This window comes from Sarcophilus harrisii, chromosome 1 (assembly GCF_902635505.1).
Source record: "Sarcophilus harrisii chromosome 1, mSarHar1.11, whole genome shotgun sequence".
In the NCBI taxonomy this organism is placed as follows: Eukaryota; Metazoa; Chordata; class Mammalia; order Dasyuromorphia; family Dasyuridae; genus Sarcophilus; species Sarcophilus harrisii.
Window position 1 is genome coordinate 645,532,097 of NC_045426.1, and position 17,285 is coordinate 645,549,381.

The 17,285-nt window shown below is 37.6% G+C and overlaps 1 protein-coding gene across 3 annotated transcripts; it reads right to left on the bottom strand.

Annotated features, from left to right (window-relative positions):
- Nucleotides 1-10,395: 10,395 nt before the first annotated feature.
- LOC100925503 (T cell receptor delta constant) lies at nucleotides 10,396-16,961 on the bottom strand. 3 transcript variants are annotated; one of them, XM_031947453.1, is made up of 6 exons: nucleotides 16,891-16,961; nucleotides 15,711-15,901; nucleotides 14,820-15,083; nucleotides 14,352-14,420; nucleotides 11,152-11,265; nucleotides 10,396-10,650 (listed from the first exon to the last, which is right to left on the bottom strand). In XM_031947453.1, exons 1-5 carry the CDS (start codon nucleotides 16,932-16,934, stop codon nucleotides 11,153-11,155), a joined length of 681 nt encoding a protein of 226 aa, XP_031803313.1. In that variant the 5' UTR covers nucleotides 16,935-16,961; the 3' UTR covers nucleotides 10,396-10,650; nucleotide 11,152. The 3 variants fall into 3 exon arrangements, with proteins under 3 accessions (XP_031803313.1, XP_012399578.3, XP_031803312.1); XM_012544124.3 differs by lacking the exon at nucleotides 16,891-16,961 and having other exon boundaries at nucleotides 15,711-16,442; XM_031947452.1 differs by lacking the exons at nucleotides 14,352-14,420; nucleotides 16,891-16,961 and having other exon boundaries at nucleotides 15,711-16,445.
- Between the last annotated feature and the right edge of the window lie 324 nt (nucleotides 16,962-17,285).

Below are 17,285 nucleotides of genomic sequence, written 5' to 3' on the forward strand. Positions count from 1 at the left end.
ACTTGCCCAGGTAATGGTGACCTGGGGGCAAGGATGGATAGGGGGAGGGTAATTGGACAATATTAAAGGGCAGTCCTCATAAAAAACTCACTGGATGTCAACTTCCTGTGCTCATTCTGTTCTTATTTCAATCTCTGGACAGTCCTGACACCAGATATCCAATTTTCCCTTTCAAAGACAGATATAACTTTGATTCTCCCCAACTTTCCACAGAATCTTGTGGCCCAGAGATCTCTTGAGGAATTGGGGGGGGAGGAAGGGAAAGATTCCTGAGGATGGAATAATTGTGTCAGGTAATCCAGAGGGGATAGAGAGAACCAAATGTGGGTTATGACTAGAGATATCAGAAGAGACAAGTGGTTTCCCCCTCTTTAGAGGTCAGAGATCTGGGAAGGGAAATTATATAGTCCACCTTGGACCAATTTCTAAGAATTGTCTATCCTTTGTTTGGCAGGATATATTCACAAGAAGGATTGGGTGAACTGGTATTCTTGGAGTATCATTTTGATCTTCATCATACTCACAATATTTATTTTGAAATTTATGTTTCAATATTTTGAATTTTTTTTAAATATTGTTGTTTTCAATGAATTTCATCAATACTGAGAGCATCATCTTTTTGATGCCTATATTTAGGTTATATTTTTGGTTTTGGTTTTCCTTTATTCTTTCAAAGTTGAGTTCTGCTTCTGGGAAGTAGGAGTCCCTGTCCCAAGCATCCTATGCAGCTCTGAACCTTGGCTTTGAGTACAGGGGCCCCTTGTGTTTGCAGAGGGAAACTTTGACTGCTCTGTTCAGCAAACAGCCTGGTTTCCCAGAGTTTGCCTTCTGAGCTGGGACTGGAAGCTGACCCACTGATTTGCTCTTATACTGAGCCAGGACTGAGGGTCTTCATAGTAATTTGCTTTGATTAAGACTCTATCACCAAACTTTCCCACAGTCCATCTGAGCTGGCTTGAACACCCATTTCACCCCAATGAGTCTGACCTTTGTTGAACTTTTTCCAGTCTATGTTGAGCTGGAGAGTAGGTTCATTCCATCAGACTCTGTTCAGAGGCTTGGTTTCATGTTATTTTCCAGGCAAATTGGGAGACCTGGAGCAGCTCCCTGACTTTATTACACCATTTTGGCTTTGCCCCTAGAAGTCTTTTCTTCCTATTCTTATTTAAAGGTTTGAATTCCAGATTCTATTATTCTCTCCCTTCTCCCCAAGATTGTAAGAAGTCAGATATAATTTATACATATGCAATTGTGTAAGACACTTCCATATTAGTCACTTTGTACAAGACTCAAATGAAAGAAAAAAAAATCAATCAAGTGATATATAGCATGCTTCACTCTGAATTCAACCAGTATGAGTTTTTCTCTGAAGGCAGATAGTGTGTTTTATCATTATTCTTTGGGATTGTCTTCAATCATTGTCAAGTTGAAAATAGCTAAATCATTCAAACTTTAAGTATACTTTTAACCTGTATTCAGCTTATCTTCACAAAATAGTAATTCAGGTAACTGGAACTTATCCCTTAGACTTGCTGGGATACAGAAAATGGCCATACTGCCCTGGTGAAAGAGTTAATGATCATCTAGAGCTTACCCCCCAGAGCCAATGATGCTTAATTTGAGAGGAAATGGAGTAATAGTCCCAAGGGGGAGGCTAACAAAGATGAAGCCAGGGAAAGAGAGGGCCCAAGGAAGAAGGAGTCTTAGGATTTGATCTGGAGGTATCTAAGGAACAAATTCGAGCTGTTTTAAAGAACAAGATATTTTTCCCCATCCCTACTCTCTCCTTCCAACTTTTTTCTTTTTCTTCTTCTCTCCTTGTTCTTTTCTTCTTCTTGCCCACTCTCTGCTTCCTTCTTCTATGTAAAGCTAGACCTGGTACCCAAAATATCTAGGATTCTGTCCCTCATTCCTACATCTTCCCCTGGAAAGAGGAGGGGTGTTGCTTCCCACCTTCTGTCCTTTCTCCCTTCTAATGCCAGCTGGTCCGCAGACTCACCATACCTCCAACCCCCAAAACTTCATGATAGTCATGCTCCTTCCCTGAGGAACTTTCTCAAACTATATCAAGGAACCTGTTAGTCTCAGAATTTATGTTTCTCTCTCTATTCTATATCTACATTGCATAGAAGTGGCCATGCCCTAGACTTGACATCTGAGCAACATACTCCTCATGTCCCTTTCACTTTCTCACCCATGCTTCCTAGTGAATTTGATTCAGTAGCTATAACTCCTTTGGGCTATTTTCCTTAATCCCTCTCCTTTCCTCCTTTCATCCTTCCTAGTGTCTTTGTCAGAACAAGGATTCTGCACAGATCTTGAAATATATCCTGAGGAATCTCAGATCTCATGTTTTTCCCTGGGAAAGATCTAGTTTTTCTATAAGAATAATACTCTGAGAACATTGCTGACATGAAGTACCAAATGTCCCCCGGAGCCTTTCCTGATTGACCCCTTGCAATCTGGTGCTCTGTGACTATCCTCTGAGTCACAGACTTGATTCTTTATCACCTTTACTTGTTACCTGCTATGTAGAGAGTGTGAGCCCCCAGGAGACAGACCACTCATTCAATACCCTGGGATACAGAACTAACAAAATGTTTTTCTGGATATTAACATAAGTAGATCATGAGATTGTCTTTGTAAAAGAATAAGAAGGTTGGCAAGTAAGTTTATCTTCTGTACACTCAGTGAAAGCCACTTAACATCCCTCTAAGAGCAGAGGCAATGATAGGATTATATAGACTTTATCATGTTTAAACTTGGTTCTGATTTCTTCCATTTAATCTTCTATGTTATTTAACATGTATTGGTCAACCTGCCATCTGGGGGAAGGGGTGGGGGGAAGGAGGGAAAAATTTGGAACAAAAGGTTTTGCAATTGTCATTGCTGAAAAATTACCCATGCATATATCTTGTAAATAAAAAGCTATAATAAAAAAAAAAAGAAAAGAAAAAATTGCTAGAGAAACTAACTCTTAAAAAACAAATCTATGTTTTGGAAATTTTTCAATCCAAGTAGTTTGGATATCATGAGTATTCAGGGTAATTGCATCTATCAAAAATTTTTCTTAATTTTACATATCAATAATTACTGTCATCATCATCATCATTACAGAATTTCAGATTTGGAAGGCTTGGCCTGAAGTCAGGATGACCCAAATTCAAATTTGGCCTCCTGTACCTACTTGTGTGATCCTGTGAAAGTCACTTAATCTCTGTTTGCCTCAGTTTTCTCAACTGTAAAACTGGGATAATAATAGCATTGACCTTTTGAGGATCAAATGAGTTAATATTGTAAAGTGTTTAGCACAGTGCCTGACACATAATGAGGCCTATGTAAATATCATCATCATCTTCATCATTTTTATAATATCTGTCTGACTCCATTTTTGGTCCCAAGAAACAAAACAGCAATGGGTGAAAGAACATAAAGTGCCAACTGAGTTTTGATGTCTGGGAAAAGTTCCTAATAAATAGAGCTGTATAAAAATAGATTGTGAAGCCTTGGGGGAATTGGATATCCTCTTACTATTATTGCTATTGTTATTATTCTCTTTTGTCTGACTCTTCATAAGCCTGTAGACCTCTGTCCATCAGATTACTTGGCAAATATATATTGCATGTGAAAGTTCTAAAGATATAATTTCTGGGCATTTTAATTATTTTATTAATAATATCAGCGTTTTAATTAAAGGATAGTCATTTGGCCATCTCTCTCTTAGATCAGAGAAAATCATGACAATTAGCTCACAGTTTTTATGTTCTTTTTTATTTTTTAATTTTTAATACACATTGCTTTTTGAAACATTGGGAAAGAAAAATCAGAGCAGAAGCAAAAAATCAAGGAAAATTGGGGGAAAAAAACATAAAAAAGAAATAAACATAGCATGTTGATTTACATTCAGTCTCCTTAGTTCTTTTTTTGGATGCAGATGGCATTTTCTTTCTAAAGTCTATTGGGATTGTTTGGATCACTGAACAACTAAGAACCAAGTCTTTCATAGCTGATCGTAGCACATATTCTTATTGTTTTGTACAGTATATTCCTGGTTCTGCTTGTTTTTCTCAGCATCAGTTTGTGTAAATCGTTCCAGCCATTTCTAAAATCAACTTGTTCATATTTTAGAGATCTATAATATTCCATTATCTTCCTAGACCACAACTTGATCAGCCACTCCCTAATTGATGGGCATCTACTCATTTTCCCCTTCTTTACCACTACAAAAAGAACTGCTACAAACATTTTTGCACATGTGGATCCTTTTCTCTCTTTTATGTTTTTTTTTTCAGATATAGACCCCGTAATGGCACTTCTAGGTTAAAGGGTATGTCCAATTTTATAGCCCTTTGGGCATCATTCCAAATTGCTCTCCAGAGAGGTTGGATCATTTCATAACTCCATCAACAATACATTAGTATTCCAGTTTTCCCACATCTCCAATATTTATCATTATCTTTTCCTATCATCTTAGCCAATCTGAGAGGTGTGAGGTGGTACCTCAGAGTTATTTTAATTTGCATTTCTCTAATCAATAGTGTGAATTAGAGCATTTTTCATATGAGTATAGATGGCTTTAATGTCATCATCTGAAAATTGTCTGTTCATATCCTTTAACCATTTGTCAACTGGAGAATGATTTGTATTCTTCTAAATTTGACACCTTTATATATTTTAGAAATGAAATCTTCATCAGAAACACTGGCCGTAAAGATTTATTCCCAGCTTTGTATTTCTCTTTTAAATTTGTTTTTGTTGGTTTTGTTTGTGCAAAACCTTTTTAATTTAATGTAATCAAAGATGCTCATTTTACCTTTTATAATGTTCCATAGTTCTTTGGTCATAAATTCATCCCTTCTCCAAAGATCTGATAGATAAATTATCCCTTGTTCTCCTAATCTGCTTATGATATCATCCTTTATGCCCAAATCATGTACCCATTTTGACCATATTTTGGCATGGGGTATGAAGTGTAGCTCTATGCCAAGTTTCTGACATATTATTGAAGAGCAGGTGTTTCCTAGGATGGCAGTTGACCCAGATAATTAACAATTAATGAGAGAATGAACAGCTGGAGCTGAACTTTATTTAAATCTTATACTTCTAAATCCCTGCCAACCTAGGGCAATTTTTCAAAGCATTTATGCCCCACCCCAATTTGAACAGAATACAATGGCTTCCCTAGCTGGGTGGAATCTAGATAGAGGAGAAAGATAGCTCAACCTTCAGAAACTGAACTTTTAAAATCCGGACTTTACAAAAAGAAGTAAATTCTTGGTCTCTGTGAGCCATTGATTATTAATAATCATTTCTCTTAGATACTAGAATGAGTTGCCATTTCTTTCTCCAGCGGACTCACAACTAGGGATTTTTCTGAAACTGATTTTAATTCAGGTCTTCCTGACTCTGAACCCAGCACTCTATCCACTGCACCATCTAATTTCCTTTAACTAGAGATTTAGTTGTCATGTTGTTATGTGTATTCTTTTTTTTTTTTGGTATGGGTTGGACTAAATGGTTTCTGAAATATTGTCTAACTCTAAAATTATGTAATTGTGTTATATGATTCAAACTATACCTCAAAAGTAAAATCCAAAAAAAAATATCTAACAAATTGTCATTTAGCCTCTGTTGGGAAACTTCTAATGGGCATGTTCCAAATTTAGCCTGATTCAGACTAGTTTATGTTTAACATTGCAACAAAATGAAATACTTGTTGGCCTTTCAATAGTTAAACAAAAGATTCATTTAGCCATAGCAAGAAAAAGAATATTCAACAAAGATACATGTTAAGAAAATGTTTAATTGATTAATTTGAATAAAACTCCTCAGAACAACATCCCAAACTGCATTATAAGGCAGCAATCATCAAAACTATCTGATACTAAATGATAGAGGGATGAATCAATGGAATAAAGTACAAAAAACATGATAATAAATGAACATAGTAACCTAGAATTTGATAAACCTAAATCCCCCAGCTTCTGTCATAAGAACTCATTATTTGACCATTTATTAGAAAAACTGGAAAACAATATGGCAGAATCTAGGTATAGCTCTTTATACCAATGTAAGATAAAAATGGGTATATGATTCAGACATAAAGAGTGATATCAAGAGCAAATGAAGAGAGCATAGAATAATTTACCCATTAGATCTATGGAGAAGGGAAGAATTCATTTTGAAACAAATGATAGAGACCACTACAAAATGTCAGGTAAACAATTTTGATTATATTAAATTAAAATTTAATTTAATTTAAAAGATTTTGCACAAATGAAGCCAATGCACTTAAGATTAGAAGGAAAGCAGTAAGCTGAGAAATAGTCCTTCTGATAAAAGCTTCTTTTCTCCAATATATAAAGAACTGGGTCAAATCTATAAGAATACTGGTCATTAACCAATGGATAAATGGTCAAAAGATAAGAACAGGCATTTTTCAGACCAGGAAATCAGAGCTATCCATGGTTATGTGAAAAAACGCTCTAAATCATTTTTAATTAGAGTAATGCAAATCAAAACAAATCTGAGGTACAATGGCATACAAATTGGCTAATATGACAGAAAAGGAAAGTGATAAATATTGGAGAGGATGTGACAAAACTGAAACACTAAGGCATGTGTGGAGAACAAATTGGAACTATGCCTGAAGGGCAATCCAACTGTGTATATCCTTTGATCAGCATTACCACTGCTAGGTCTACCATGATCAGATCATAAAAAGAGAAAACACTTATATGTACAAAAATATATCCACTCTTTTTATGGTGTCCAAAATTTGGAAATTGATAAAATGCCCATTAATTGGGAAATGGGTTGAACAAACTGGGGTATATTCATATAATGAAATACTAGTGTGCTTTACAGGGATAGATGATGAGCAGGCAGATTTCAGAAAAAGCTGGCAAGATTTACATGAAATAATGCAAAGTGAAATGTACACAACCACAACATTGTACAGTAATAGCAATACTGTGTGATGTTCAATTCTGATTGATTTAACTATTCTTAGCAACATAAGGAATATGACTCCAAAGATCTCATAATGAAAAATGCTGTTGAAATTCATAGAACTTGGGGATGGAACCAAGATGGCACAGAGGACACATGCTTCATTCTAAACTCCCCTTCTACCCTCACTACTGACTATCAAATTCAGCCTCTGAAATAGTGCTTGACTGGTAGAATCCACAAATATTGGGAGTACAACAAATTACCAGCTGAAGATAATCTGGAAGATTGCCAGAAAAGATTTGTCCTGATTCAAAAAAGATTTGTCCAGGGGAGGAGGAGGCCAGTTCAGGCAGGGAGGCAGAACACAGAGGCTAACACACTGAGTGAACTGGGGGTGGGAGCAATCTCCATTGGTGGAGAATTTGCAGGGAAGGCTCTAGAAAAGATTGGCTGCTCTGTTTTGGTTGCAAAGCAGTAGATCAGCAGAGAAATTACACAAACACCAAAGGTAGAGGGTACCCCAAAAAACACCAGAATTTAACAGGACCTGGCCATACCACCGGGATTTTCTGAATACTATATAGTTGGTTCCAGCAACCAACCAATTACTAGATGCTTCTTCAGTATCACCACTTGGGGGCAATGTCATCATGTTAATTAATGCTATTAAAATGCAAGGTTCATTTGGGGTGTCTATAAGACAAATTCTCACTATCATAAATGCTTATGAACTTTTTCTCAAGATTGTGTAGAAATCTTTGCAGATGTCCAAGCTCCAATCTGAGATAATAATAATATCAATACTAATATCTTAGATTTTTACAGTGTTTCAAGGTTCCAAGCATTTTTTCCAAATATAACCTTTTGCTGAATTAATATAAACCTTATTATCTTCCTTTTGCAGATAAAGAAAGCTCCTCTAATAAGTAGTTAGTCCTAGATAAACTTAAATTGATCTGGCAATTTCTTCTCTTTCTGTCATTTCCCTTTGGATGCTTTCATCAAATCCACTAGGTTCAATTAGCCTTTCTTTGCAGAGTATTCTCAGATTTGTATACCTAGCCTTGATCTCTTTCCTAAATTCAGGCTCCAGAGATTTCCAAAACTTACCTAAAGTACATTTTCATTTAGATATCCAGGATGTATCTCAAATTCAATTTGTCTGAAATGTAGCTAATTACTTTCTTTCCAAACCTGTCCCTGCTCCAAACTTCCCTATTTTTTTAAGGCCACAGCCATTCAATTTTCCGCAGTACCTCATGATCTATATAATCCTACTACATCATTCAGTCACTTATCGTGTCTTGTCTGTTCTACTTCCCCCATCTCTTTCACATCCATCACCACTCACAGAGCCACCATCCCCATTTCAGGTTTCATAACTTATCCCTGGAATATAACAAAAGCCTCTTACTTGATACCATTGCCTCCAGGCTCTCCTGCGTCTAATAAATTCTTCTCACAGCTGCCAAATTAGAATTTATAAAGTGCATATCTGATCTCTATACTCAAGAAGCTTTAGTGGCTCCCCATTTTTCTAGGATACAATACAGATTACTCAGTTTAGCAATTAAAATCCTTCACAGTCAGACATTTCACTTACTTCCCATCCCTCTGTTCCAGATAAACTGACTTTATTTTCTATTACCCAATAGCAATATTCTGTCTCCTGCCTTCATGTTTTTATACAAGCTGTCCTCAGTGCTTAGAGAATTTTCCCTTCCTGAACTCCTAATCTTCCAGTCTTAGAGTTCTTTGTAGCCATCAAGATTCATACCCATGACACCACTTAGGACAAACTTTTGAAATTCATCTATTTTTATTGCTTTTCCCCTCCCCTCACATTATATTTTTTTAATCTGTAGAATTCCCATACCCATCCTTGTGTGGCCATCACCAATAGGTTGTGTATTCTATTAAAGCAGGAACTATTCTTTGCTATGACTTTTTTTTGTGCCCAGGGTTTAACTAGTCCAGGTCTTATTTTTTCTCTACACTCTTTATTTTCTCAGGAGCATTTTACACAAAGCCAGGGGAAGATGCTCTTTCCTTCCTTCTTAAATTAATCCATGAAGAGAGAGTATGAATAAAGGAGCTGTAAGCCAGTGCTTCCTCCCTGTAGGGGAAGGAGGAAGGAAATAGGAAGATGCTCTTGAAGCTTTTCTGAGCATGTCGCCTTTTTGATGGACCAGCAGGCCTTCTCCTAGATTGAGACTGCAGTTATCTTCTGTACTTTACAAGTATCTAGGAAAAAGAAACACTTCTTGAAATGATAGAAGCCAAGTTGAGAGAGCCAAGAGCTTGGTCTCTGCAGGTGCTTTTGACACCTTTAATATTTTACACTAGTACAAGATGTGTGTGTGTGTGTGTGTGTGTGTGTGTGTGTGTGTGTAAAAGATATATTGGTCTATTTGGTCTCTGATACTTCTCATTTTCCTGCCTAAATTGTATGATGTCTAGATTGGTTAGGGATGATGTCATCAGTCTGTGCTTGGACGCATTGACTTTGAACTACAGTGATGATATCCAACTAGAAATATACAAAGAATAATGATTAATGGGAATGATGAATCTAGGGGAATCTCTGAGATCATTCCCATTGATATAATAGCTTAGAGTTTATAAAGCACCATCTTCATAGCAAGTGTTAGTGTTGCTGATGTTCAATTATTTTAAGAGCTATCATATGGAAAGGTGATTAGACTTCTTCTTTGTAACATGAGAAGGCAACCTAGGAAATGACAAATGATAGAATGAGAAAAAATGTTAATAATCAGAACTGTTTCAAACCAGAATTTGTCAACCAGGTAATAGTTGTCTCTCATAGGAGATTGTTAAACAGAGACTGAATGAACACTTACTGAATAGAGTATGGAAGATATTTTTTTAAGGTATGGTAGATATTCTTTTTAAGGTATAGATCCAACTGAATGATCACTTAGCTATGATTACTAGCTCTGAAAATGAACCTATGAAGGAACAATCACCTTTCCAGGGACACAGTAAATTAGACAAGTGAAGTTGGTGAAGCACACTTTCTGCCAACAGGTCCCCACTCCATGCAGTTTGTAGAGATACTTCTATGACATAGTATCGGAATCAGGAAGAAATGGGATCAAATCTGACCTCAGACAATTGCTAGTTGTGTGATCCTGAACAAGTATGTTTTTATCAGTTTCAAAATATGGAGTTAACAATGATACCCTAAGGATAAAATGAGATATTTATAAAACACTTTGCAAAGTTTAAAAGACTTTATAAATGCTAGCTATCATCATCATCATTCTCATATTGGTTTACACACATGCTCTCTGTGATTCTCATGGGCAGGTTCCCATTAACATGAGTGCATCTTCTTGTCAGTCTCCAACAGAGGGAAAGTAGTGGGGGAGGGCAGGGAAGTTATCACAGTAGGTTAAGTTGACAGATACCACACCATGATATATAGAAGCCTAGAGAAGGCTTTCTTGTCTTTATTGCAGGAATAAGGAAATTAGGAATGCTACATCAAGGGAAATATAGACTCAGGACTGAAGAGTCTGCAGTTCAAAGGGGATTGTATGTAACTGGTTTAATTATGGCTTCTTGGGGTCATTCTGGAGTTATCTTCAGATTATCCAGAGGTCATTCTCGAGTCCCCAGAAGAGATTCAGAATCCAAGTAGTAGTTTCTTAGAACTTCTTCCTCAGGTTCTTCCTAGAGAAGCAGGAGGTAAAAAACAAAAGTCATGGAGTCAGATGCCAAACCCATTGCATTTCCCTGTCTCTTAAGAGGAAAACCTCAAGGTCCAGTCTCAAGAAGAAGGAGAGACAAGATGAAAGGGGGCAGAGATGAGACCAAGGAGAAAGGGAGCCTGAAATGAAGCTGAAGAAGAATGAAAGGAAATCAGAAGAAACCATAACAGAAAGGAGGCTAAAGCAAATGGGGCATAATGAATGAGGAAGAAGCCATGGGGAAATTCTGACAGATCCGAAAGAATTCTGTGAAAAAATGGAAAAAAACATATAGCAAGGAGACTAAGGCATGGTCTAAGGGACAGAGAAGAGTCTGAGGAGATAGATTGGACACTGTGGAAAGGGATGAGCCTGAGCTATGATGAACTACAAAGGAGAATCTGAGGGAACAGAAAGGAGTTAAGATTAATCATACAAGAAAAGTTAGAAGGAATGGAAAGATAAATTCAAGCTAAACTATTACCTCAGAAGATCAAGGCCATGGCAGTGAAGAAGATGTTGATGATCATAATCCTCATGAATAGTAGTCTCAGGCCCAGAACACTGAGTAGCAGCTTATTCCTCTGCTCATTTCCTTCTGTAGGCGGCAATGGTCAAGGTCAAGGGGAGGCATACTGGATTCTAAAGGCCTACTCTAACCAGCAGAAACATTAATCCTGGCTAATCCTGTAGTGTTTATAAGGTTTGCAAAACAATCTACACAAAACCTCAAGATTTTCACCAAAATAGCATGAGGTAGATATGAGTTATTATTGCCATTTTATCAATATAGAAAACTGTCTCATTCTCCAATTGATAAATGGTCAAAGGATGTGAACAGACAATTTTCAGATGATGAAGTTGAAACTATTTCCACTCATATGAAAAAGTGTTCCAAATCACTATTGATCAGAGAAATGTAAATTAAGATAACTCTGAGATACCACTACACACCTGTCAGATTGGCTAAGATGACAGGAAAAAATAATGATGAATGTTGGAGGGGATGTGGGAAAATGGGACATTGATGCATTGTTGGTGGAGTTGTGAACAAATCCAACCATTCTGGAGAACAATTTGGAATTATTCCAAAAAGTTATCAAACTGTGCATACCCTTTGATCCAGCAGTGTTACTACTGAGCTTACATACCAAAGAGATACTAAAGAAGGAAAAGGATTTGCATATGCCAAAATGTTAGTGGCAGCCCTTTTTGTAGTGTCTAGAAACTGGAAAATGAATGGATGCCCATCAACTGGAGAATGGTTGGGTAAATTGTGGTATATGAATGTTATGGAATATTATTGTTCTGTAAGAAATGACTAGCAAGATGAATAGAGAGGCTTGGAAAGACTTACATGAACTGATGGTAAGTGAAATGAGCAGAACCAGAAAATCATTATATATTTCAACAATACTGTATGAGAATGTATTCTGATGGAAGTGGATATCTTCAACAAAGAAAAGATCTAATTCAATTCCATTTGATCAATAATGGACAGAATCAGCTACGCCCAGAGAAGGAACAATGGGAAATGAGTATAAACTGTTTGCATTTTTGTTTTTCTTCCCAGGTTATTGCTACCTTCTAAATCCAATTCTTCCTGCGCAACAAGAGAACTTTTTGGTTCTGCACACATATATTGTATCTAGGATATACTATAACATATTCAACATGTATAAGACTGCTTGCCATCTAGGGCAGGGGATGGAGGGAGAAAGGGGAAAAATCGGAACAGAAGTGAGTGCAAGGGATAATGTAAAAAATTACCCTGGCATATGTACTGTCAATAAAAAGTTATAATTTTTTTTAAAAAGTGAATGTTGAAAACTATCTTTGCATGTATTTTGAAGCTCAAAAGCTATTATTTTTTTTAAAATGGCTCAGTGGTGGACTGGGAGGCAGGAAGATCAAATGTGATTTTCTATCTATCTGTGTGCATATATATGTATAAATGTATGTATATATATTTTAAAAAAAAAGAAAACTGGCTCAAAAGTTATGTCCATGATCACATAAGTAATAGATATCAAAGATGAGATTCAAATTTAAAACTGACTCCACTAAGGTATAACTTAGGCATTCCAAACCAAGCATGACCAGAATGGAACTCATCATATTTCCTTCTTAGGCTACCTTTCTTTTAAATTTCCCTGTTTGTTTTAAGGAACCACTATCCTTTTACTCACCCAGATAATCTTGGCACCATCCTCATTTCCACTTCGTCACCCCACATATATAATCTGTTGTCATATCTTTTCAATTCTGCATTTCTTGTCTCCCTCCTGTCCATTCATAGTCATCATCTTGGTTTTGGTGTCTCATCATTTCTTACCTACACTATAACAATAGCTACCCAATTGATCTTCCTCCTTACAGTCTCTGCCAATCTGAAATTTATCCTTTACACAATTGTCAAAATTATCTCCCTAAAACACAAGTCTAACCGTGTCATTTCCCCACCTCAAGAATCTTCACTGGTTCCCTACTGACTCCAGGACAGATTACATTTTTTCATAATTTGTTTCTAATCTACTTTTCCATATTTAATACATATTATTCCCCCTTCACACATTCTATGTTCCAACCCATCTGGCCTATTTGCTGTTCTCTAAACTTACATTCTCAAGTTTAGCTCCCCTCATGTCATTCCAGTTTGAACTATATTCTCTCCTTACCTCCATTCTTAGAATCTCTAGCTTACTTCAACACTCAGCTCTTGCACCAATTCAAACAGTCTGGTCTCCTCCATTTATTTATTGGTGCTCTTTGCTTCCTCAAAAAATAATGTATATATTTATCTGTTTGTATGTTATATCTTGCCCTCCAGTAGAATGTAAGCTCCTTGAGAGCAAAAACTGTCTTTCATTTTTGCACAAAGTACGTAGATGGTAAATACATGTTAGGATATATTGGATATGATTTTTAAAAATTGAATGAGATGGGGAAAATAAAATATAATTTGAATGATTCAAACAAGGGATGACAAGAGAGAAATAATGATGGAACAATACATGGAACAAGTATAAAGAAAACAAGCTCAATTTGAAATAACATTTCTGCTGCAATAGTGGAAGAAAAAGGTAGAAAGAGGAGAGTAAAACATGTTCAGAGCAACCACTGTGAGGAATCAAGAGAAAGTGAATTATGAAGGAGCAGGGAAGGTTTAGCTCAATCTATGGAATATCACATTTCCTGAGCCTTGGATAATATTATATCCTTTGATCCCAGAATTATAACACATGCACACTGTGAATATGACATTCTATCTGGAATGATTATCACTCTGAACTCTGGATGATCATTATCAAAAGGAGTAACTAGCAGGATCATAGATTCAAAGAACTTCACTTAAAAAGGAACTGAGTACTTAAATGTTCTAGCCTGTGCCTAGAAGGAATTCCCTATACAACATACTCAAAATGGTATCATTTAGTCTTTCCTGGAAGAGCCTCAGGGAAGTGGTCTCTTGACCTCCTTAGACAGCCCATTGCACCTTTGAATTGTCCTTGTAGTCAAACACGTATTCCTTATATTTCAGAGCTAACTTGTTTCTTGGGGACTTCTAAGCTTTGTCAATTTCCCCTTCTGGCCACTACTGGATTTTCTATAAGTCTTCTTTCCTATAAGTCTCTCAGGTTCAATCTCATTAGCTATACCTTTTCATCTGAATATTTAACTCACCCAAGAGATCCTGCCCAGAACAAGACTGTTTCTGATTAGGGGCAATTCCAGGGTTTGGTCCAGTAGGCTCTGAAGTAAGAAACACATTCTCAGACAAAGTTCTGATCCTCAGTGGTACCAGGACTGGATTAGCCAATATACACATACCCCTCTCCACCTCAATATCAGGAACCACCTTCCCAACCTAGCTCTAATGTTCTGATCCTAGCTGCCCCCTTCAATCCAAGATCTAGTCCCCAGACTAGGAATCCTACCTCCAACGTTAGGATACTCCTTTCCATCCTGGGATTCCCATTCCAGTTCCAGGACCCTTTTCCCTAACTTAAAATTTTGCTCAGCATCTTGTATTAACCCATCCCCAGACACAGCATTTATCCCTATCCCTGTTCTTCAATGAACACACGATGCCCCTTCTTAGACTAAAATATCCCTCTTCTCAGCCTTCTTCCCCTCAAGAGCTAATCATACCTGGCTTGTGGGATACATGTATCTCTTTCCCAAGATGCTCCACTGTGCATGTTACTGTATCATTCTCACCAATCCTGCCAATCTGTACAGCACTATAGATGCCATTGGCCATGGGAGCCATAACATAGGTCTGGGCTGAGATCAAAGCCCCAGGGGAAGCCAAGGACACATGGATTTCCTTGGGGTAGAAGTTCCTGATCAGGCAAGCCACAACATCCTGGCTCCTCACCAAGAACACATTAGGTGTCAGTGGGGTTCGAGTTCCTGCAAGAAAATGATGGTTTCCTGTCCCCTCCCTAAACCTAGCCCAAGATGAGGGGAAAGCACTCATGTGAACAACATATAACTGTGAAAGACAAACTTTACTCTAAATTTCCTGCCCCCCCCCCCATAACCTCAGCCTGGTATTAAGAAAACAAATTCATGTGACCAAGTAGCTGTTAAAAAAAAAAAAAGAAAGAAAGAAAAAGAAGCAAACAAAAAAACCTCAGCCCCATTTCCTGCCATTTCCTGCCCAGCTTCAGCCTGTTTCCCATGTCCCCAACTCACATGCCTATGCTGTTCCCAAACCAGGCTCCTTTCTTCTTCCCAACTCTCCAAACTCCTGATTGTCATTGGAGTTGACAAGTCTCAGAATTTCATTGTTTCATATCTTATGTCACTGGGTCTTTTTATTATGTGACTCTGTAGCCCTTTAATGACCTATTATAATTCATCCCAAAGGATTACAGCTCAGAGCAGAAATGTTAGCTGTGTATGGTCACAGAGTATATTGTGGTGGAGAGAGAAGACTGGGAGATGGGAAACACTGTTTCTGTTCTGAGCCCAACATTGACTATGTGCCCTGAAATCTTAAGATTTCCATAGGACAGTGATACTAGCGGTACTCACCAGGCTCCACAGTCACATCTGTCCCAAGACCAAAGAATAACTTGTCTCTGTCATCTCCAGTGCCCACCCTCCTTACACAATGGTATTGGCCAGAATCTCTTAGGCCCAAGTCCTTAATCTGTAGGAAAATTCTGCTCCCACTGTCCTCTCTAGAGGTGATGATTCGGTCTTCAGTGGCATCTGTAGAAATACTGTCGAAATTGGTCAGTCCTAGTGGGATATGACCAGGTGCCCAAAGGTACCAGCCAAGTTTGCTTGTCTTGAATTGGAAATCAGAGGTTTCACATTTGAGGTTCAGGCTGTTTCCAGCTGTGTGAGAGCCTCCCCCTGATTCTTTCGGCACTGGTTGTTCCATTGAATAAAGCAGAGATGAGAATAGAGTAAGCAGAGATAATACATTCATACTTCCTCCTGGGAGATAGAACTTTGACTCCCTTAAATCCCCTCACACCCCAACCCTGATCTATTTCTTCACTTCTAGCTCAGATCTAAGTAACGAAGGTAAGGGGGATGAAGAACCCAGAGCAGCAGGAAAGGTTGTTGGTAAGATGTAGGGGATCACAGGGAACAAGGGTGGTCCTGAATTTACAGGAATTGTCTCTTGGGCCAGACACTTCCCAGATTATCAGAGACTCTGAAGGTTAGAAGATTCTCAAAGCTAAGAATATAGGGGTTGCAAAGAAAGAACACTGGGAAATGAATGTAAACTGTTTGCATTTTTGTTTTTCTTCCCAGGTTATTTTTTGCCTTCTGAATCCAATTCTTCCTATGCAACAAGAGAACTGTTTGGTATTCAACATGTACAGGACTGCTTGCCATCTGGGGGAGGGGGTGAAGGGAGGAAGGGGAAAAGTCGGAACAGAAATGAGTGCAAGGGATAATATTGTAAAAAAAAAATTACCCAGGCATGGGTTCTGTCAATAAAAAGTTATAAAAAAAAAGAATGTAGGGGTTTGTGGGTGTGAAGAGGCTGACAGGATTGAGGATTCTTGGAAAAGAGGGTCTATAAGAAAACGAGGTTAGTTTCAGAAGCTCACTAGCTTCTAGTCACTAAAATGACTAGAACCATTAACTCAACCCAAAACTCCCTCACCCTTATTTCAACATGGCCTTCTTGGAATCCCATGGAGTGAGGTCACCACTCCTACACACATTCCCTGAAAAAAAAATGGGCACTTACATGATAGCACAGTGACTTCTGTTCCAGAACCAAAATTTGTCCATCTAGTTACTCACGGTGACATAGGAAGGAACCTAAACTTCCTGGTTCTTAGGAAGGGTGGAGTTATTTTGCCCAACTATATGCCAACAAATTTGATAATCTAAATGAAATGGAGGAATATCTACAAAAATATATATTGCCCAGGTTAACAGAAGAGGAAATAAATTATTTAAATAGTCCCTTTTTAGAAAAAGAAATAGAACAAGCTATTCATCAACTCCCCCAAAAAAAGTCTCCAGGGCCAGATGGATTTACATGCAAATTCTACCAAACATTCAAAAAACAATTAATTCCAATATGATATAAACTGCTTGAAAAAATAAGGAAGGAAGGGGTCCTACCAAATTCCTTTT